Consider the following 21,665-nt stretch of genomic DNA (forward strand, 5'->3'; position numbering starts at 1 on the left):
AATTAAAGGTGTTGGGTTTGTTTTTGCTATTGATCACGTTGGCTCTCATCCATACCCAGGGTACCCTGCGATGAAGAGCCTTATCCCTGACAATCATGCAACATCTTCAAATGTTTATACTGATTGTGATTTGAATTGAAGGAATTTGATATATAAAAAAAACTAGCCTAGCCCCTTAAGCCTGTAAACATATTCGGCATAAGTCGGAAATCTCGTCAGTTGTTTCATTTGAAATTATATCTGTTCTTCGATAGTCTTTGACTGCAAGATTTATTAACAGCTTTCAAAAATCGTTTCAATTTCAAGCTTGACAAGATGTGAAAAAGGTTGAAGACTGTTTGTTGACATACATCTAGTGTGTAATTAGCTATTTGTAGCGTTATGTTGCTCTCTCATTGTCAGAAAATAGAATTGAGAATGGAAATGGGAAATGTATCAAAGAGACAACTATCCGACCAAAGAGCGGAAAACAGCCGAAAGCCACCAATGGGTCTTCCATACAGCGAGAAAATTCCACACCCGGAGGCCTGCTTAACCTAAACAAACATTTGTACTAGTTTAGTGATAATGGACGTCATACTGAACTCTGAAATATAGAAAAGAAACTAAAATTTAATAATCATACAAGACTAACAAAGGCTAGAAGCTCCTGACTTCGGACAGGCGCACAAACCCGGCGGGGTTAAACATATTTTTTAGATCTCAACCTTCCTCCTATATCTCTAGCCAATGTAGAAAAAACACACACACAGCAATACGTACAGTAAAACTCAGCTTAAAAGAAGTCCGAGTTCGATGTCAGAATAGGTAACAAAAGAAACTAAACAAACTGACAATGATGCAAAGACAATATGTAAATTTATCTTACCTCCTATACATTTCTAGGAATATGATTGGTTAAAAGCGTCCGCGTGGAGACAATGTATATTTGATATTAGGTTAGTAGGGAGGCGGGGCTTATTTCATACACGGTTAGTAGTGGAGTAACGTCCCTTTATATTCCATATTGGGTAAGAAGGGAGGTGGGGCATATTTCATACACGGTTAGTAGTGGAGTTATGTCCTTTTATATTCCATATTAGGTAAGAAGGGAGGCGGGACTTATTTCATACACGGTTAGTAGTGGTGATGCGTCCTTTTATAAAAACAAAGCGGTACTGAGAAAAATCTTAAAGGTTCAACAGACGAAGAAATTGATGATTAAGATTGAAATAAATTCATAAAACACATTTAAACCTATTAAGTTGTTATTGCTGGCATCTAGCTGTTTTTGTAGGATCAATGAAAGTAGTTTCTTAATGCTAACAGTACTGAAGACTTGCTCATTTTGATAGGTCACTAGTCTAAATTTCACCCTTAAGATAGTCGGTAAGATAAATTTGTTACATAGTGTGCTACTAACACACTATGTAACTATAATACTGGACTATAAACCATACAAAATATCGATTATTTGTTGCTATAATTGAGTTAGCCGATAATGACGATAAAATTATTGATTATTAATCAGATTCATAGCTATCGATAAAATCGATATCATAATACGTGTCCTCGTTGTATTCATCAGAAGGTACTGTATTATATACATTGAATGAAGTTTGTTCATCCGACAAGTCACCAGGTTGTTCCATTTTAACTGTAGACATTCTGTCATAGTCTTTATTGGGTGCACGATCCTTAGGAAAATGATTTATGGCATGATAACCGTCCAGGATCATCTTGTCTTCATTGGAAACCATGACATGATATTTACTCGTTGAAGATTCATTGATTTCACGGTGTCGTGTATGATCGATGTGATTATATCGATCCTCGTTATCGATACAATCGATTGGTTCAGAGTACGCAATATCTGTCATTTCATATCCACTAGAAACTTCATGTTCGGTTGTGGTAGTTGTAGTTGGGAAGTCACCTGACGACTCATAATAGGATATTTGCCTTGGTAAGTTATTCAGTCCGTTCATATTCTGTGCTTTCTTATGAAACCATCTGAAATGATACAAGGTACAAATGTTCATGAAAGTTTATTTTTATTTGAAATGATTTAAATGTAATAAATGATTAATTGTAAGTAACTCAATATCCGATGATATCTAAGTTTATAGTTACAAAAGAATGACTATGCAACTTGAGTTTGAAATATGTCTAAATGTTGAAATAGTTACCTGTAAGTGAACCAACCAGTGACTGCAGCGACAACAATAACTAAACAAGGTACTGAAACAACTACAGCTAAAACACCTACAATATATAACATTTTCATATATAAAACAGCTATGGTATTTTTAAAACTCATCAAACATTTCGAATATCGAAAGTTTTTAAAAAGTAACTGACCGACTACAAAATGATCCCCGAAAGCATGTATCGCATGGGTTGCATATCACTGTTGATCGGTCCAAGTTTATATCATAATTTTGATGCACCGTGGATAGTTAAATTATAAGCACTCACGATTTGTCATAATTCTATTTAAACTCTTTTAGCTAGCATGTTTAAACACGACCTGTCTAATTTTTGAGCAGTGTCTTTCATATCACATCATGACATTATTGTAAAGAGTTGTCAATATACGTCGAGCACACTTATCGAGATTTGCCAATTTAACCGTGCTCTATTTTCATGTGCAAGTCAGGAGGTTTATTTGTGATTGTTAGATATGCAATACGATTTTAATATTTTACATCCAACTTTTTCAGAGTAGTTCTGGGTTATCCATATGTTTCTGCTGTTCTTTGTCTTTTCTTTGTCCATTGTTTGTTATTATTCGAAGTATGTGTATAATTGTTTCCCTTGTTATCTACTTTTTTGTATTACTGTGGTCTTAGAACTTGACAAAACCTTACTAAACAAACACTTGATTATCAAAAACAAGTGAAACTGTGAGCTACTGCTCACTGATGATACCCCCGCTGCAAGTGGACAATCTTAAAAGTGTAAAAATATGTAAGACTAAGTGTTCGGTAAACAGGAAGTTGTTGATTGATGAATCTGAAAAGGCATCACACGGTATAGCTGACTTATATAAACCCTGAAACCAAATGTCAGAAATCCTTGTCAAGTAGTTCCTGAGAAAAATGTGACGAAAATAGTCATGGGACGGACGGACTGACGGATGGACAGACAGCGGCTAAACAGCTACTGTATACCACCTTTTTTAAAGCGGGGGTATGAAAACAACAACAATTTTTAGGCAGTTAAGCTGCCTTATGCGAGCACCCTAGATTTGTGTTCTACCCAATAATATTTAAATGCTGAAATATGTGCCATTGTTATTATCTAGCTGGATGTTATGTTATTCATAACTAATTGGACAGTTTTTCATACTTTTAATTCTTGGTTACAAAAAATATGATCAGAAAAACCTTAAATGATCGTCGATTTATCCAAAAGTTTTAAAGTTGCACATAGGAAGTACATTAGGAATCTTTATGTAGTTTATTATCCCCTAAGATTTTGGCTAAGCTGTCAAAGAACAAATGCATGAAATGTTTAATCGCCGAAAATTTCTAAAGACCAGTAGTTTAGATTTCCCAAATGGCAAAATTCGTAGGAATATTGTTTGTCGTCAATACGTAGTCAACTACGTCAGTAGTCTTAAATTCCACTGTTCATGCTGTTGGCGGCAATTTTTAATTATAAGATGAAATTTTTGTATCTTTTCAATTTGGAGGCAGGGGTTCAATTAGCGGTTGTTCGAGGTCTGCGAACTTCCACTTTTGCAGTCGGACTTTCGACTTGTTTACTAGCTACATGTACGCTCGACATGCACGACTTGAGAGGAAATAAAAAAATAACTTTGCAAACCTTTTTACCAAAGTCTCTAATAAACGATCTCAAAACTTGTTTTTAGCATTATTATTCATGACAGCGATCTGTATCTGTAGTGGTACGTGTATAATCCTGTTAGGCTTTTATACACGGCGGAGAAGAGCGCCGTTGTTATGAGCGGTGTTCTTGTAGAGCGGTCTTAAATGCCTCTACAGAACCTGCATGCACAACTTTATCTGGTAGAATCCAGTGAATAGTTGTTTCCACAAAAAATGAATGTTTGTACTGTGGTTTGTTGCTATTTGGTACTTTAAGCCCTCTGGTGTTATTGATAACCTGACGTTCGATGATATTGTCAGTTTCACAGTTTGAATAAGTTTTGGCTTTTATTGTTCGTTTAGGTCTTGCTGGTATGACAAAATTGTCGGCTGGTAGAGCCGGCACCAGACCCTCAACCACCTTGTAAATCAGGATAAGACGGAGGCTGTGTCTTCTTTCCTCTAGCGTCTCCATTTCAAGCTGGCGTCTCATATTAGTTATGGACCCTGTTTCTGAACTCCTGTAGTTTTTCTTGATGAATCGTAAGCCTCTGTTTTGGATACGTTCTAGTTTGTCAATATCCCCTTTCATATATGGGTTCCAGATTGTTGCGCCATATTCCATTGTTGATCTTACTAGGGATATATATGCTACTTTCCTACATGCTTCTGGTACGTTCCTCAAGTTCCTTCGAAGAAAGCCCAAGATGGCGTTGGCTTTCTTGCTGATGTTATTTATGTGGAAGCTCCATTTCAGATCGTTTGAGGTTTGGAGTCCTAAGTAGGGGTTCACTTGTACTTCTTGTAGGATGTGTTTATTAAGCGTGTAGAATTTGTCTGCTTTTTCGTTTATGGATAGAACATAGCACTTTTTAGCGTTGAAACGCATTCCCCATTTGTCGGCCTAGATTTCTAGTTGTTCCAAATCTGTTTGTAGCTTTTGTTGGTCTTGGCTATTTTTAATTGTTCTGTATAGTAGACAGTCGTCAGCAAATAGTCTTACTGATGATGTTACACTGTCTGGTAGGTCATTGATGTGGCACAGGAATAGGATTGGTCCTAAGACTGTGCCCTGGGGGACCCCAGAGTCAACTGTTGTTTCGCCAGATGATTCGCCTTCCACGATGGTTCTCATTGATCTTGCAGTTAGGAAATTCTTAAGCCATTTGTGTGTATTTCCTTTAATTCCATACTGATCTAATTTATGTAATAATTTGTTGTGTGGTACTGTGTCGAAAGCTTTTGAAAAATCTAATATGCCTACGTCGATTTGATGTCCCTTGTCATGTTCTTGTAGGAAGTCGTTGATGGTAGTTATGAGTTGGTTTCACATGAGTATCCTGACCTGAAGCCGTGGTTTAAGTTGGTTAGGAATTTTTTTTCAGATGTTTTAGGATATGCCTATATACGATATGTTCTAGTATTTTGCTGATGACAGATGTTAGGGATACAGGTCTAGTTTTCTGCCAGGTGTTTGTCTCCTTTTTTGAAGATACTGGATATGTTTGCGTCTCTCCAGTCTTTTGGTAGTTCACCTGTGTCTAGCGAGCATTGCATTATGATTTGTAGGATGGGTGCGAGTTGTTCAGCACATTCCTTGAGTATGCGGTTTGGGATGTTGTCTGGTCCAGAGGTGTTTTTAAGTAGTTTTTCCAGTCCCTTTTGGTCGATCGTTAATGGTGTTATATTGATTTTAGCTCGTATTCTTGTTGTTGGTAGGTTAGTGTCTGATGTTATTGTGAATACGGAATTGAATTGTTCTAGTAGGAGTTCGGCTTTCCCTTTACTGTCACTGACAAGATCAGTCCCCTTTTTAATGGTGCTATTCCTCCTGAGTCCTGGCATTTGGATTTAATGTATTTCCAAAACGGCTTTGTGTCATTGTTGTTTAGGCCCTCAAAGATGTTTTGGTTGACATATTCATATTCTGCTTTCCTCAGTTGTTTCTTGCATCCCTTTTGAAAAGACCTATAATTTGACCATTTGTTTGTTTTTCTGGCTTGTTTGTATAGCCTCTGTTTTTCTTTAGCATTTTCCTCTGTCTGTGTTTGATCCATGGGATGTTATTTCTTGATGTTATTTCTTTGTTCGGAATATTTGTATTCATGGTTTTTTGAAGCTGACTTTTGAAGGTGTCCCAAAGTTGATGTACCTCAGCTCCTTGATGATGTTTTTCTTTGACCTATTCTAGGGTGTGTTTAAGGTCTGTGGTGATTTGGTCCCATTTTGCCTTCTTGTAGATGTAACATTTTCTTGGTAGGCTTTTTTGATGGTGTACTTTTGTTTCCAGGTCGGTGATTATAATGTCATGGTCTGATATACCTGGTACGTTATTGGAGGATTTAACTAGAGTTGGGTTTGTAACAAATACAAGATCTAGGAGGTTTCCTTCACGAGTTGGTATAGTGTGTATTTGTGTCAGATTATATGTTTCAGCTATATCAACTAGTCCTTGTTGGATTTCTCTGTCTGGTCCAAGGGCTGTTGCTGTGTCCCATATAATGTCGGGGCAGTTGAATCTCCTGTTAGAATGACATTGGTGTTCCCATTAGTCCTGGCCTTTTCAAGTGACTTTTGCAGTTCGTTTAGGTGTTTTTGATCTCTGTGTGGCATGTAAAAAGATCCAACTAGCAAGTCTTTGTTGTTTTTTATTTTGATCTTTACCCATTCAATTTCTCCGTCAGTAATTAAGGATGTTTGTTCGACTTGTGTAATGGATTTCTCTACAAGTACAAACACACCCCTCCAAGGGTCCCTCTGTCATTTCTGTATACATTATAGTTAGTTGGAAATATTTCACTTGATATTATGGCGTCTTTTGTTGGATTTGATCTTTTCTTTTTGTTCAACCGCTAGCTTTATACAGAAAATCGCCGACAAATAATGTGTAAATTCGAGTAAAATCGTATCTGACAAATACCTCAGGAACAACATTGATAATAAAATGGCTGACATGAGAAGAAAATTTTAATATCGGATCCGATTCCGGAAGCGGATATGGGTAATTCCGGGTTTTGGCGATCTTTGAACTTTTAAAAAAATCAGACAGATGACAAAATACATCTCTGCATGGTAAATAAATGTAAACACTAGAATTGAAAACCAAAAGATATATGTAAAAGAATGAAAAAAAAACAGAAAATATTTGTACTGAAAATGTGGGAAACGTACAATTAAATACAATGATGATGAAGTAGAGCAGAATATAATGGTGCAACAGTGCCAGCGTTCTGAAGATCCATAGGTATCCATAGGAAACTCAAAATTACTTTTTGACAAATTTAATGTCAAAATCCAATACAATGTGAGTCTTTGTGACAGCTGGGAACAGTATATCTAACAATATATATGGTCCTGGTGACAGTATAAATTTTCTTTATCAGTAATAAATGTCGGTTAAGCAAGTTAGATGCTTTTAAAGTGTAAACATATTACTAAATGGGTATTTTTTTTCTCAATTTTGATGGGTCAGTTAAAATAGCTGGAAGTTTCTTATTTTACACATATAGTGCAACTAGATTATATGATACCTGAATGTAAGCAAATTTTATGTATGTGGAGTCCTTTGGGGCACTCTACCTCCTCCTGTTTGATAACTTTAAAACGGATGAGATCCCCACCTCTCAACCATATACATTCATGTATGGGACTATAGAACTAATCAAATGAAATATAGGTGAAGTCCCTAGGGTCACCCACCACCTCCTGCTGCAGAACTTGGAAACAGTTGAGATCCTCACCCCTCAAACATTTTTATTCATGTATGGGACAATATAACCTATCAAATGAAATACAGGGGGAGTCCCTGGGGTCACCCCACCACTCCTGCTTGGGAACTTTGAAACAGTCAAGATCCCCACCCCTAAACCATATATATTCATGTATGGGACAATATAATAAATCAAATGAAATATAGGGGGAGTCCCTGTGGGTCATCCCACCCCTCCTGTTTGAGAACTTGGAAACGGTCGAGATCCTCACCCTTAATCCATATATATTCATGTATGGGACAATATAACAAATCATATGAAATATATGTGGAGTTCGTGGTGCCACTCTACCCCTTCCTGTTTGAGAATTTGAAAACGGTTGAGATCCCCTCCATAAACCATATATATTCATGTATTGGACAATTTAACAAATAAAATGAACTATAGGGGGAGTCCCTAGGGTCACTACACCCTCATGTTTGAGAACTTGGAAACAGTCGAGATCCTCACAACGTAGCCATATATATGTATGGGACTAAATAACAAATCAAATAAAATATAGGGGAAGTCCCTGCGGTCACCCCACCCCTCCTAGTGTTTGAGAACTTGGAAACAGTCGAGATCCTAACCTTAAATTAAACCATATATTTTCATGTATGGTACAAAAGAACAAATCAAATGAAATATAGGGAGAGTCATAAGGGTCACCCTACCCAATCCTGTTTGATAACTTGGAAACAGATGAGATCCCCAGCCCTCAACCATATATATTCATGTATTGGACAATATAACACATCAAATGAAATATAGAGGAAGTCACTGGGGTCCCCCACCCCTAAACCATATATATTCATGTAAGGGACAATATAAAAAATCAAATTAAAAATAGGGGTAGTCCCTAGAGTCACTCACACCCTCTTGTGTGTGTTTTGAGAACTTGTAAAAGATTTAGATACCAACTCCTAAACCATATTCATTCCTGTTTGTCATTTCAAAAAGATTGAATGACATATACAAGGTCAATCTCATAGGCGTCACATATGCGTATCACTTTGCTAGACCTAACACCCGTCATTTTATTCCAAACTTAGACATCATGGACTTGGATTGAAGGTGGGAGTCATTTACATTTACTATGGACAGGTCAGTCACACCTCACTATTGATCCCTGTAGTTGTAAACATTTGTCTGATTTGTGTCTCATAACTTTTGTACTGTAGAACACAAACTCAGTTTTCTTTCCAGGGAAACAAGTCTTTTACATACTTTTACAAGCTCGTACTTAAGTCAACTTGAAATACTAAGTCAACTAATACGAACAATTACGATCAACTAGAAGAACTGCAATCATTGCGAATTTGTACCACTGCTGACTCGAGACTCATGACCATGAAAAAAAAAATTCTTGATATAAACGTTGCTATTGAAAACCTTGATACAATATGAATTATTTGCCTTAATGATTAATTCATTAAATGAACATAAATGTACAATTATATATGAATGTTTAATGTTTGTTCTTTTAAATCTTTAAAAAAAAAATTGAAGCAACATTGCCACAGTTTTCATAATTATGTTTGCCTTGGTTTTTGGTTAACTGCCTACAGTGCTTACAGCGCTTTGATTTTTTTAGGCATCTACATGACAGTGTATTCGTATTAGCCGTACTGTACGAAAATAACACAAATACTGTCGATTTCACACCATTTATTTTGTCATTTTCATTTTATCGTAATCGTTTTCAGCTGATTGGTCAGTATGTTGCTCTATCACTTAATGACTGTGCCCCGCTTGTTCATTTTTATTCTTCGTAAGTTTTCTGTAAAAAGGATATGTTCTTTTTGTACATTTTTTGTTGTTTTGTCATAATAAGGACATATCTTTGATTAAAATTTGTTTATGCCATGAAAAGCATAAATAACTATATACGTAGTTTATAGCTTGGGCACTAAATTGGTTGATTATCTTCTATACATACTTACCATCTGAAACAGGTTGGTGTTGTGATCCATCTTTACCTCTAGAAGGAGTAGAAAAGCTATTTGTTCCGTTTTGTGTAGTACCTGGTAGCTGAGGCGAAATATTAAAATAGTACAATGCAGGTAACAGTTGGTCACATGATCTAAGTAAAATGTCTAGATACCCATCCGATTTTACTCGTGCAGCAAGACAGTAGTTCTCAGTTCCGGGTATAAAGTCTATAAAAGTCTAACATGTATTAATAATTTAACATACGGAGTATTCTATACTAACAAATACGAATTTTACATTTTTCTATAATATTTTTAATTAAAAAAAAGGAGATGACAAAGGTAGGATTGCCAATGAGAAAACTTTCCATCTAAGTTGAAATGAAGTGGATGTAATCAAATATAGGCAAACGTACAGCCTTCAACAATGAGAAAACCTTATACCGTAAGGTCGGCTATCAAAGGTCCCGACATTAAATATATAAAGATATGATTCCTTCACAAGTAGTTTATTTACCTTTGGATAAATAGTACTGGACTTTTCTAATTTGAGCTAACCAGTATGATCCAGGTTGTTGTGTTCCTTTCGACGAACTAGCTATATGGTATGGAGATGTAATTTCACCATTGGGGGGTTGGCAGAATTGTGAGGCACCATTCCATGTAGTTTTTACAAGAGATATTATAAAAATACCCTGTGGTTTAAAAAAGGAAATAGCGTCACTTATGAAATTGTAATACAAACACACACGCACGCACGCACAAATAAATATATACATTAATCATACAATAACATTTCAATTGGGTACTTGCTGCACCCGTAGTACTGCAGAGGCTCCTGACTTGGGACATGCAGAAAAATGCAGCGGGGTTAAACATGTTTATTAATATATCAACCCTCCCCTATACCTCTAATCAATGTAGAATAAAGAAAAACACATTAATTTGCACAGTAAAACTCATTTTAAAAGAAGTCCGAGTCCGATGTCAAAATATGAAACAAAAGAAACTAAGTAAAATGACATTAATACATGAATTAACAAAATATTGCTTGCAATTGCTGACATGCCAGCTCCAACCCTCAATTAAACTGATTGAAAGATTATGTCTTCATCTTATGAAAACCAAGCACAATTCCTCCCGTTAGGGATTTTGTATCATACCATCATAGAATATATGAACATATAAACCCGTCTCGTGAAATCAACTGGTTTTATAATAAAATGTGTTTATTTCCGATGCATAGACCGTATGATAAATCATTACTATTACCAAAAATACCATCTATAATGACCTGACAGCAGTACCGTAGCTATACCCCTTCGTTAATTTAAGCACGACTGTAGTGAAACGTAAACATGATTACAAGAAAACCTTGTTGTTATTTTCAATAAGATTTTGAAATATTTATATGCTGTAATAATATCCAACTAAGCTAAGAATTACCGTTTTGTAACAATGAGGATTAAGATATGTACCACATGGAGCGGGTTCGAAATAAACGGAAGGATTTGAGGTGCTGCTAACTGTCATCACAAGACAGTCTCCGATACCACTGTTTATAGAACGTGTAACAGGACCTAAATGATAAAAATATTTCTATATATGTATCTCAGTAGCACTCACAATAAATAACTTTTTCGAAATCCACAGAGTTTGCATCAATTAAGCCCAGTGCCGTTTTATTTCGATGATAGGTAAAAAACAAACAGTTATAAAACATGCAATTGCAAGAACTCAACAAGAGTCGAAAATTAAATGAAAAGTTAATTGAATAAAGCAAAAACAAATCTGCAAAACACTATTCGAAAACTTAACCTGGGCAACACGAACCCCTTCGAAATCCGGAAGTGTACTTGTGGTCCGAAACGGTAAGCAGATCCTGCTCTACACGTGACACTTGTCAGTTTACTCTTTAAATGTGTTGTGTTTAGACATTGTCCAAAATAATTTAAAATCCACAATTTTAAAGCTAATGATCCATTGGGATACATACTCGAATATATTAATCTAAGTAGTTTTTTTAGTGTTTAATATTATTTAAGTTTAATAAATTTACATAAATGTACTTACTCCTTGAATACAAAGCGAATTGATATACCCCAGCTTGATCAGGAGCACAAAAAGCATTTTCGTCACCATTACAGAAACGTCTGGTAGCTGCACCAGTGACATCAGAACTTGTCAATGAGATTGTACTTAGACAAACACACTTACTTTGCTACAACATTCATAATTCAATTTGTATAAAATAATGTTTAGTCTTAGATGCACGAGTTTTTAATAAGTTGTTAGTGGCTTTGAACTAGCTAGCTGTCAGTAACTGCGAGTACTCTCAGATCTGTACTTAGTGCTTTTTGTTGTTGGGATATACAAAAAGTCATGTACCCGTCCACGTCCACTTGTATTTGTATTTTTATCCATCTAATGAGTTGAGCCTTTTTCAACTGATTTGTATAGTTCGTTCTTATGTTGTACTGTTAAACCACTGTCCCAGGTTAGGGGAGGGTTGGGATCCCGCTAACATGTTTAACCTCACCACATTCTCTATGTATGTGCCTGTCCCAAGTCAGGAGCCTGTCATTCAGTGGTTGTTTATTTGTTTATATGTTACATACTTGTTTTTCGTTCATTTTTTATATGTAACTTAGGCCGTTAGTTTTCTCGTCTGAATTAATTTACATTGTCATTTCGTGGCCTTTTATAGCTGACTATGCTGTATGGGCTTTGCTCATTGTTGAAGGCCGTACGGTGACCTGTCGTTGTTAATTTCTGTGTTTTTGTCTCTTGTGGAGTGTTGTCTCATTGGCAATCATACAACATCTTCATTTTTGTATGTACTGTAATAATTGTTTAAAAAATATGAAGTCTGATGATAGTTGTACAAGGAGACTCAAAGTTTCCTGGTTTTATTCCTTAGTATATATTGAGGCACTTTTAAATCATTTTTCCCATTTTAAGGAACTTTTTTTAAAGACATCAGAAGGCAGGCAGAAAGTGACTGAATATTAGAGCCTAATAAATGTTAAAATAAGTAATTACAGCGGAATCATACTTTATACGGGTCCTACCTTTTGAATTACATAACATTTTCATTATCGAAGGATGGTAGTAATTAATATAGAGATATGGTTATCTGTAATTGTCCTGGCAACAAACCCCTTCTTATTATGAGAGAAGTGTTCGTTTGTGTGGGATGAATAAATGCAATGCCACGGCCGATCGCAATGAGGTCATTGAATTTAACGCCGTGGTACGAGATTGGTATAAACTTTAACGGAAGTCAAATGTATTTACTTTTCAAAAGTAGTATTTCTAATTTTACACTGAAATTGACCGGAACTACCTTGTTTCGATCCATGCCGAACTTGAAAGACAAATAGTTCTTTAATATACCACTTACTTGCAGACCAATATCTGACGATGCAGGACATGCATTTACACACTCTAACAGTTGTGTGCTGGCATTTACAGCTACCTCTTTAATGATTTTTGACGGATTGATAACAAAACAACCTAAACAAAAATTTGTAATTAAAAACAATGCTAATTCAAAGCATTTATAAACAAGTACGTATCACTCAACTTATATTTCATACCAATGAATTGCTCTAGAAAATTTCAAGATCACCCCCAGTTTTTGGTTGGATTAAGTCTTTATTTTTCCATGTTGTGTTTTGTGTACATTTGTTTGTCGTTTTCTTTTGTAGTCATGGCGTTGTCAGTTTATTTTTTTTATCTATGAGTTTAAAAATTCCCTCTTGTATCTTTCCTCCGTCTTTTCTCGAGACTTCAGAATAATGATGTAACAGAATAATTTTACTATGCAAATTACTGATTATAAAATTGCTAAACCCGATATTCATGAAATTTCTTCATGCAGTGCAAAATAGTTTCATGAAATAAGTAAACATTTCCTGAAGTCCACATTAGTTATGTCTTCCTTACCTAAATATTCCATCCACGGCTGGTATGCAGCATTTGCGTCTATCCACCCGTATGTTGATCCTGGAACAACACTATTGTTTGTTTCCAGTGTTAATTGAATATCAGATATATCATCATTGATTCTGTCCCCAATAAGACGGTGACTTGATCTTGCCTTCTCCCAACTGTAGAGAGTACTCGATAACTGGGCATCATATCCTACAGTTACAGGAAAAAAACATGTATAGGAATATGGCAACGAGATATAAAAAGATCAGACTCACAAATACTGATCCAGTTAGAATTTACGTCAATTTAAATGTGAACACTGAAAACCACTTAACTATAAATTTAAGGAACAGTGAGTCCAGAGAGGAGCATATCTATCTAATTTCCTTATTTAGAAACGTACTACGTACGTACAAAAATGTCTACAGAAGAATAAGGTTTATGACCCCTTCTGTAGCCATTTTCGTAGGTTTATGACCCCTTCTGTAGCCATTTTTGTACGAACTTTTCAAACTTCAATTGTATCAAAACTACAGATATACTGAATAATAGAGATAGGCCATTTTGCACATATTCCAAGGGGAAACTTGATGCAAAGCATTATGTTTTACTGTTTCATTGCATTAAATAGAAAAAGAGGACTTTATGGCAAATAAATCAAGATTTTTATAGAAAATCCACATCCTTTATCCTTGTACTCTCATTTTTGGCAATTTGATAACTGATAGATATAGGATTATTGCATGCAGTGCTAGCATTGATTTTATTAAAACAAGTTTTTATATGTAGTTATTGGTTAAACAAATATAAATATGGACAAAATCAAGTACACCTTTTAGGGTGCGCTCGACTTAAGTGACTCAGCACGAGGTGTTTTGGAATTCACAGGTTGTTTAGAATTTTTTGTGAAAAAAAACACTAGCACATCATAGAAAATCAAGTGAGTGATTTATGCTTCAAATTTTATAACAAAAATCACTGTATTAAAGCTGTGGATTTTCTATAAAAATCTTGATTTATTTGCCACAAAGTCCTTTTTTTCTATTTAAGGCAATGAATCAGTAAAAACAATGCTTTGCATCAAGTTTCCCCTTGGAATATTTGCAAAATGGCCTATCTCTATTATTCCTTATATCTGTTGTTTTGATACAATTGAAGTTTGAAAAGTTCGTACAACAATAGCTACATAAGGGGTCCTAAACCTTAATTTCAACACGACTTTTGTTAATTTCAGAATAAGGAATATATCTGTGATATATTTAATAATATTTTGTTAAAGGAATCATAAGTTCCTGATAGCACTGATGTGTATTTTCTGATGATTTTTTTTAATGATTTTGGAGAGTGGTTCCCATAAAAGATACAAGACTTTTTCGTATTTTTTTGTTTACTAGATGTCAAGGACAGATTTACATATATGTTCTCATACCTATCTTAGAGTTGTTTCGAATATCACATTTTCTCCTTTACCACTGCATATTATACTTCAATTAATCTATCAGTTTATCTAAAGGATATTGCGACATTGGCACGTTTTTTTTAATGATTTAAGGGATCCCCCATTAGCATACACGATATCAACTTGTTTATGCCTATGCAAACGAGACCGAGAAGATGTGTCTGAAAAACCTACGTGCCTGTCCCAAGTCAGGAGCCTGTAATTCAGTGGTTGTCGTTTGTTTATGTGTTACATATTTGTTTTTCGTTTTTTTTTTACATGAATAAGGCCGTTAGTTTTCTCGTTTGAATTGTTTTACATTTTCTTATCGGGGCCTTTTATAGCTCACTATGCGGTATGGGCTTTGCTCATTGTTGAAGGCCGTACGGTGACCTATAGTTGTTCATGTCTGAGTCATTTTAGTCTTTTATGGATAGTTGTCTCATTGGCAATCATACCAACTCTTCTTTTTTTATACTTTAAGAACTTATTGTAAACTGTTTTCTGAAGTAAGTTCTATTTAAACTTTTGATAAATAAATTATTTTGTTAACTTAGTAGTGAACTAAAAGGTAAAACATGCTACACAGTGGAACAAGTTATCATGGTATGTGTGAGTTTCTTATTAACAACATATTTGTTGAATTTAGAGATACACTTTTTCAACAATTGTCGGCATTCCTATGGGAATTAATTATGTGCCACTCCATGCCGACCTCTTCTTATTTCATATGAATCAGACTTTCTTCAGACCCTTGTCAAAAGAAAAAGATAGAAGAAGGCAGGTCATTTCATTTCACTTTCAGATATATTGATGATGTTCTTTCCATTGACAATTCAAAATTTCTTATTGGATTCCATTGATATGTCCCCAAGAACTTGAAATTAAAGAAACAACAGACACGGCTTTGTCCGCCTCAAGTGTATACTTTTACCTCGAATTAGACATACACGATCATCACAGTTTCAGAATCTATGAGACGCTTTTAATTTTGAAATTATCAATTTCCCGCACCTAAGTAGCAATATACCAACTTCACCTGCATATGGGATATTCATTTCCCAACTTATTCGGTATTCAAGAGCTTGCAGCTCTTACTCAGACTTTATAAAACGTCACCAGTCGATGTCTGAGCAGAAAGTTAATTAACCAGGGGTATGCCAAAGAGCTTCTCGCCTTTAAAAAAATCGAAAGGTACCAAGACCTTGTTGATAAATATTCCGTATCAACTTAACAAATAATACACGATGGTCTTGAAGTATATATTCTGGGTACTGACGTTGTTTATCATCCTAAAAACGTGTTATACTACTCTTTTATTTTTCTTTATAGCATTACTTTTACTGCTTAATCTGTTTTTATGGATATCTTTTTGACGGTACTTGTACATCCCGTCATTGTGTTATTGTTCTATGATAATTCTTGTATTCTAGTCTTTCACCTTTTGCTAATGTGCTTTGTCTATATGCTTTTTGTTGTTGTTCCTTTGATACATATGACGTGGCTCTGTACTTATACATCCCCTTATTGTGCAATTGTAAAATATTTTAGTATTCTTGTCATTCATTTTTGGTAATGTGATTTGTCTATATAGCTTTTTATGTTTCTTTGATACATATATGACGCGACTCTGTACTTATACATCCCGTCATTGTGTTATTGTACTATGATAAATTTGTGCATTCGGAACTTCCTGTCCTCAATTTTGCTATAAATGATTGGTCTATGTCAGTGTGTGCTTCTTTGTTACATATTTGTTTGCTTTTATAGTGATTAAGATTATAACACAATATTGACTACTGTACCCTTATGTTAGACATATTTACCTTTTATTTCTGTTTGTTTTGTTGTCAATATAATGGAATTCGATGCGACTGTCATACAAGTAAGAGGTTAAGTTTGCTTTAAAACTGCCTTTTTCTACATAAAAAATGCCTGTACCAAGAATTGACAGTTATCGTCCATTCGTTTGATGTGTTTAAGCTTTTGATTTTTCAATTTTAATTAGGGACCCTCCTTTTTGTATTATTCTCAGATCAGTACTTTGTGATTTTACTTTTTTTTGTGAGGTAACACACCTTCTAACAGTTGTGTCAGACAGTTATTTCTACTTTTGTATCATTTTGAGTATGCAGAAGGTGTTAAATGTATATGTTTCATTTATATTTAGTTTTTTGAGCGAGTTACACGCATATCGTTTCTATAGAGTAGGTAGACAATTGTCAACTTTCATTTTTTCATCCTTTACTATAGATGATTTAGCTGATCTGTAAAAATAACATCTTCATATAAGTTATCTACGTTCATATCCGTAGATATGGATATTTTAACACCCTGAAGTACCCAAGTACACCATGAGGCGTAGCCGAAGGGTGTACAGAACGTAGATAATGAATTTATCCCCGGTCTTAGTCCGAATCGGGCGAGTTTTATGGAACTTCGGGTACAAAGTGTAACGTGAAAACAACGTTTTTTTCATTATCTAAAACAGTTTTATTGAAATTTGGAAATTTTACATAGTTTCTACGGGGTGTGGCAGTCAAGTGATGCACTTAATGGAATGAGTGTAAATAATTGGCATAATAGGACAAAATCGTTAATGAATTAAATATTTAATTACAAACATCATGGATAATCTACAGAATTCAATATTTCACAAGGAGCAATCATCAAACTAAGGAAAACTTGCGTGAAGTTCCCCGGGATAATGGTTAGTAACGTCCACGGATATTGGCGATTTGGGTCACGATATCTCAGTAGCATGGGTTCGAATCCCGGCTAGGGAAGAAAAAAAATTGTGAAAGCTTTACAGATCTTACATTGTTGGGTTGATGTTTAGACGAGTTGTGTGTATATAATACACAAGTCTAAATTGAAAACTACGTTCTGATTGCGTTGGATAAAAATCGCAATTTTTATACGTGTACATGTAAACAAATTTCGTTGTAGAAGGGTCTAAATACAACACAAACAACGTTTTCCAAAAGACCAAAAAAGTGAAAAAGCGTATTTTTAAAAAACGCATTTGACTAACATATATATATAAGTAGAAGATTAAAACGTGAATGTTATCAGGATGTAATAGTTCAGAAGCTTATATACTACATCACAATAAATAGATAAATGTTGAGGATTTATATAGCATACATATTGTAACTATTCAAGTAATTAACTTTTAGTTTCAAAGGAAATAATTATATGTAATTGAAAATTGTCAAAAAGTGGAGATATTAGGAAGCAAGAATATACCTAAGTTACTCGAACTCTGATATGAAATTAAATTGAATGTTCGACATAGATGCATTCGACTACGTTATTAGGTTAACTACATAGTGTGATATTTCATACAGGATGATTGCATTTACTTGGACTGCTTAATTTGTTGAAATGTGATACATATTAAAATTAAAACTTACTTTTACTATTTACAAAACATAAAAATCCAAAGAATATAAACATTAAACATTGAAATTGATTGTACTCCATATTGATATGTCAGGGATTAACTTGTTATATAATTGTTTACATCCTTCTACAGTCAGAAAAGGGGAGATTAAACATTAATCCATTATCTAGCGTAAAATGACCGTCACTTAATGATACATTCCTAATGTCGATGTCATGATTTTTTTTACTTATATGAAAAGTACAAGGCACACACATAGGAGGCTGAAAGCTTGGTTGAGATATTCCTAAATGAAAAAAATATATAGATACTTTTATTTCGCAAATATAGGCATTGACAGTAGTATACCGCTGTTCTAAAGTCATAAACCAATTGAGAGAAAGTAAATCCGAGTAACAAACTAAAACCGAGGGAAAAACATCAACTATAAGAGGAAAACAACGAAACAACAGAAACACTCAAGTGCAGCAACAAAAACCAAACAAAAATTGTAACACACACAGAGAAAAAAACTATACGACAACAACTGCCATATTCCTATCTTTGAAAAAGAAAATGTTTAATCTCAATAAATGAAATGCTTACTATTATTTATCAATTATTTTTCTATAATTTCTAGATATAATATACATGTATACTATTATATTGTTAAACAGAAATGTGTTGAATACAATTTTAATGACATGAGTAGTCAGTACTAGTTTCGAGAATATCGATTATAAAAGTTTCAATGTATTATTTACCAATCAAAATGTCAACAATGTAGGATATCTCTACAAACGATCATCAAGGAAACAATTGCATGGCGATTGAATGTTTCGTCGTCTTTTCCTTTGCACAAGTCAACCTGCAGTTTACAATGTACTAAATATAGTTACATGGGTGCGGTAAAATCACAAACAGATATTGAGCTCCAATTAGACAACAGCAATTTTCCATAAATAGTTGATTAAAAACGGCATTTAAGGAGATATATGTAATTGCTAAAAATAGCAATGCCGCCAATGGTACCAACATTAAGTACTTTATAATCAAGATTCAAGTTTTTTTATTTCTCAAACACAATAAAGTTACAATGGTACAAAGAAGTTCATCAAAAGTTATATACATAACATTAACACACATGACAAGATGAGATGAAAATATAATATAAATAAAATAAACAGTAGTAGCGAAAAGTTGTGATTAACCAGGAAGACTTGCTTACAAAGTTATAACCCTGATAAATTTGCACAGCTTTTTAACTTATTTTTTATTTTTAACTGAAATAGTTTTCAAACTTTGGTATGTTACATCTGTGCAAGAAAAAAGTGTCCAAATATTGTGCTCGAAAATTTGCCAAAGAACTACACTGCAAAATGTAGTGAAATTCATCACCAATCTCGTTACAATGACATAAATTATAATATCTAAAGTTACGTTCAATTTTATTCCATCTACCAGTTTCGATGGGTAACTTGTGGATACCCGTTCCAAATCTACAATATGTTATTCTATCTTTATCACTTAAAATATTCAGATATTCCTCAAATTCAAAATTTTGTTTAAAGAATTTGTAGGCTGAATCTTTTGATGAACAGTCAATATCAGCTCTCCAATTTTGTTGAAACTGATCTAATAACTTTTGTTTTAAACTAATACCCAACCATTTATAATTGAAATTTCCTTGTGAAAACCATATATTACTATATCCACATTTATCTAATGTATCTTTAACGTATTTCAACCAATATGACCTAAATTGGTTGTCAGAATTCTTCAACAAAATGTTTCTGTATAATATTTTACCAATCCTGTTATCATCCCCATTTACCATTTTTGACCAAAAATTAACCATGCACAGCTGTATATATGAAGATCTCTGATAAATACCAAGTTCACCATACATCATAAACTTAGGTGTCGACTTCTTTGGGTTTAATAATAGTTTAAAAAATTTAAAGTGCACTCTTTCTATAATATCAGTATTGCTGAAACCCCAAATCTCACACCCATATAGAATTTTTCACAATTTTATCAAATAGATAATATTTTGATTGCACTGACAAGTTGTGTAACCTCCCTTATTTCAATACTTTATACATTTTGCTTTATTTGCTTTTCTAACTAAATTTTCTTAGCACTCATAAATCTGCACAGTCACTCTGCTCATCTAGGATTGTGATTGGATTATCGCCCTTTCCTTTGTTTTCTTTTGCTTATGTCATTCTGCTCATTCGCTATAATGCCATTTTGAAGAAGTTTGATAATTCTTCTCTTTTCTTGTCTTGGACGAAGTTAGTATCATGTTTAATTATTTGAGGCACATGCGACAGACGTATTTCAGATAGAGTGGGCCAATGGCTTCCTCTCTTGCTAATCAAAATACTAATGAATAGAAGTCTAGAACTTGAATTGGTTATATATGAGATTCATTCCTTTATGCATTTAAATACATTTTTGTTAAAGTAATTTTGTAGTTCACAGAAAATAATTGTCCGTGGACACATTTATCTACCTCCGATGTTTGTTGTCTAAATGTAGTCCCCTTTTAAGGTAGCACAATACAAAGATTTTTTCACTCACAATCAGACAACTTTAAACTGATGTAATTATTTCATCCTTCTTTATATTTTATAGATGAGGTACCAAAAGAAAGAAGAAAGATTAATCTTTCAAATTGTGATTATTTCATTATGACATAATTATTACATAATTAATTATTATGTAATTAGTTGCTATATTGTGATGTCCACACTAGAATGAATTTAGCGTCTTTGTTCTTCATAGCATCCTAAAATATTTTATAGATTCTTGTACAACACAGCTTGACCTTCAAAACTGTGTCTCAGATTTCCAAAAACATCAATAGAACAAATTTATACCCAATTGAATTTAGTGGTTTCTTATGAATGGATCATGTTGCAAACTTCATTGAAGATTTATGAGAGAATGAAATGCAATAGGAAAAACCTGAGACACAGTTTTGGAGGTCTAACTGTGTTGTGCAAGAATCTATAAAATATTTTGGGATGCTAAGAATAACAAAGAAGCTAAATTCATACAAGTATGGACATCACAATATGGCAACTTATTACATAACAATTAATTAACCTATGCATATATACTTTAAATACGATAAAAAAAAAATCATGTCTTTTTCAGGACTTCTGATCCAACCATGTAGTATGGCATGTTATTGAGATATGGTTCTGGTTGATGGATGTTCATGAAGGACCTGTTATACAAATTATATCACTGGTTTGAGCTCTCTGTCTAAGTGTATTATTAAAGTGCTTTGCTTTGAGCTCGGCTCATTGTTATGCAATTCATTGTTTGTGAAATAAAGATTTTACAGACAACTCTCATGTACAAGGATGTCTCAAAGTATTATCATTTCTATGTACAATGTAG

The 21,665-nt window shown here is 34.1% G+C and overlaps 2 protein-coding genes across 2 annotated transcripts in view; both read right to left on the reverse strand.

Moving 5' to 3' along the window:
* LOC139513206 (putative ferric-chelate reductase 1 homolog) overlaps window positions 1-21,665 on the reverse strand; it is a 115,759-nt gene that overhangs the window by 32,148 nt on the left and 61,946 nt on the right. The window lies entirely within an intron of this gene.
* Window positions 1,395-2,757, reverse strand: LOC139511051 (uncharacterized). Its single transcript, XM_071297621.1, has 3 exons — window positions 2,688-2,757; window positions 2,169-2,244; window positions 1,395-1,992 (listed from the first exon to the last, which is right to left on the reverse strand). The coding sequence occupies exons 1-3, from the start codon at window positions 2,755-2,757 to the stop codon at window positions 1,503-1,505; spliced, it is 636 nt and encodes a 211-aa protein (XP_071153722.1). The 3' UTR covers window positions 1,395-1,502.

Source organism: Mytilus edulis, chromosome 2 (assembly GCF_963676685.1).
Source record: "Mytilus edulis chromosome 2, xbMytEdul2.2, whole genome shotgun sequence".
NCBI classification, from domain to species: Eukaryota; Metazoa; Mollusca; class Bivalvia; order Mytilida; family Mytilidae; genus Mytilus; species Mytilus edulis.

Excerpts from the sequence above, each read along its gene's own strand:
- LOC139511051 (XM_071297621.1), bottom strand. The coding sequence starts at position 2,757 with ATGGACAAAGAAAAGACAAAGAACAGCAGAAACATATGGATAACCCAG. Across the intron at positions 2,245-2,687 it reads CTACTCTGAAAAAGTTGGAT|GTGTTTTAGCTGTAGTTGTT; the intron begins GTAAAATATTAA and ends TATATATTGTAG. Across the intron at positions 1,993-2,168 it reads ACTGGTTGGTTCACTTACAG|ATGGTTTCATAAGAAAGCAC; the intron begins GTAACTATTTCA and ends GTATCATTTCAG.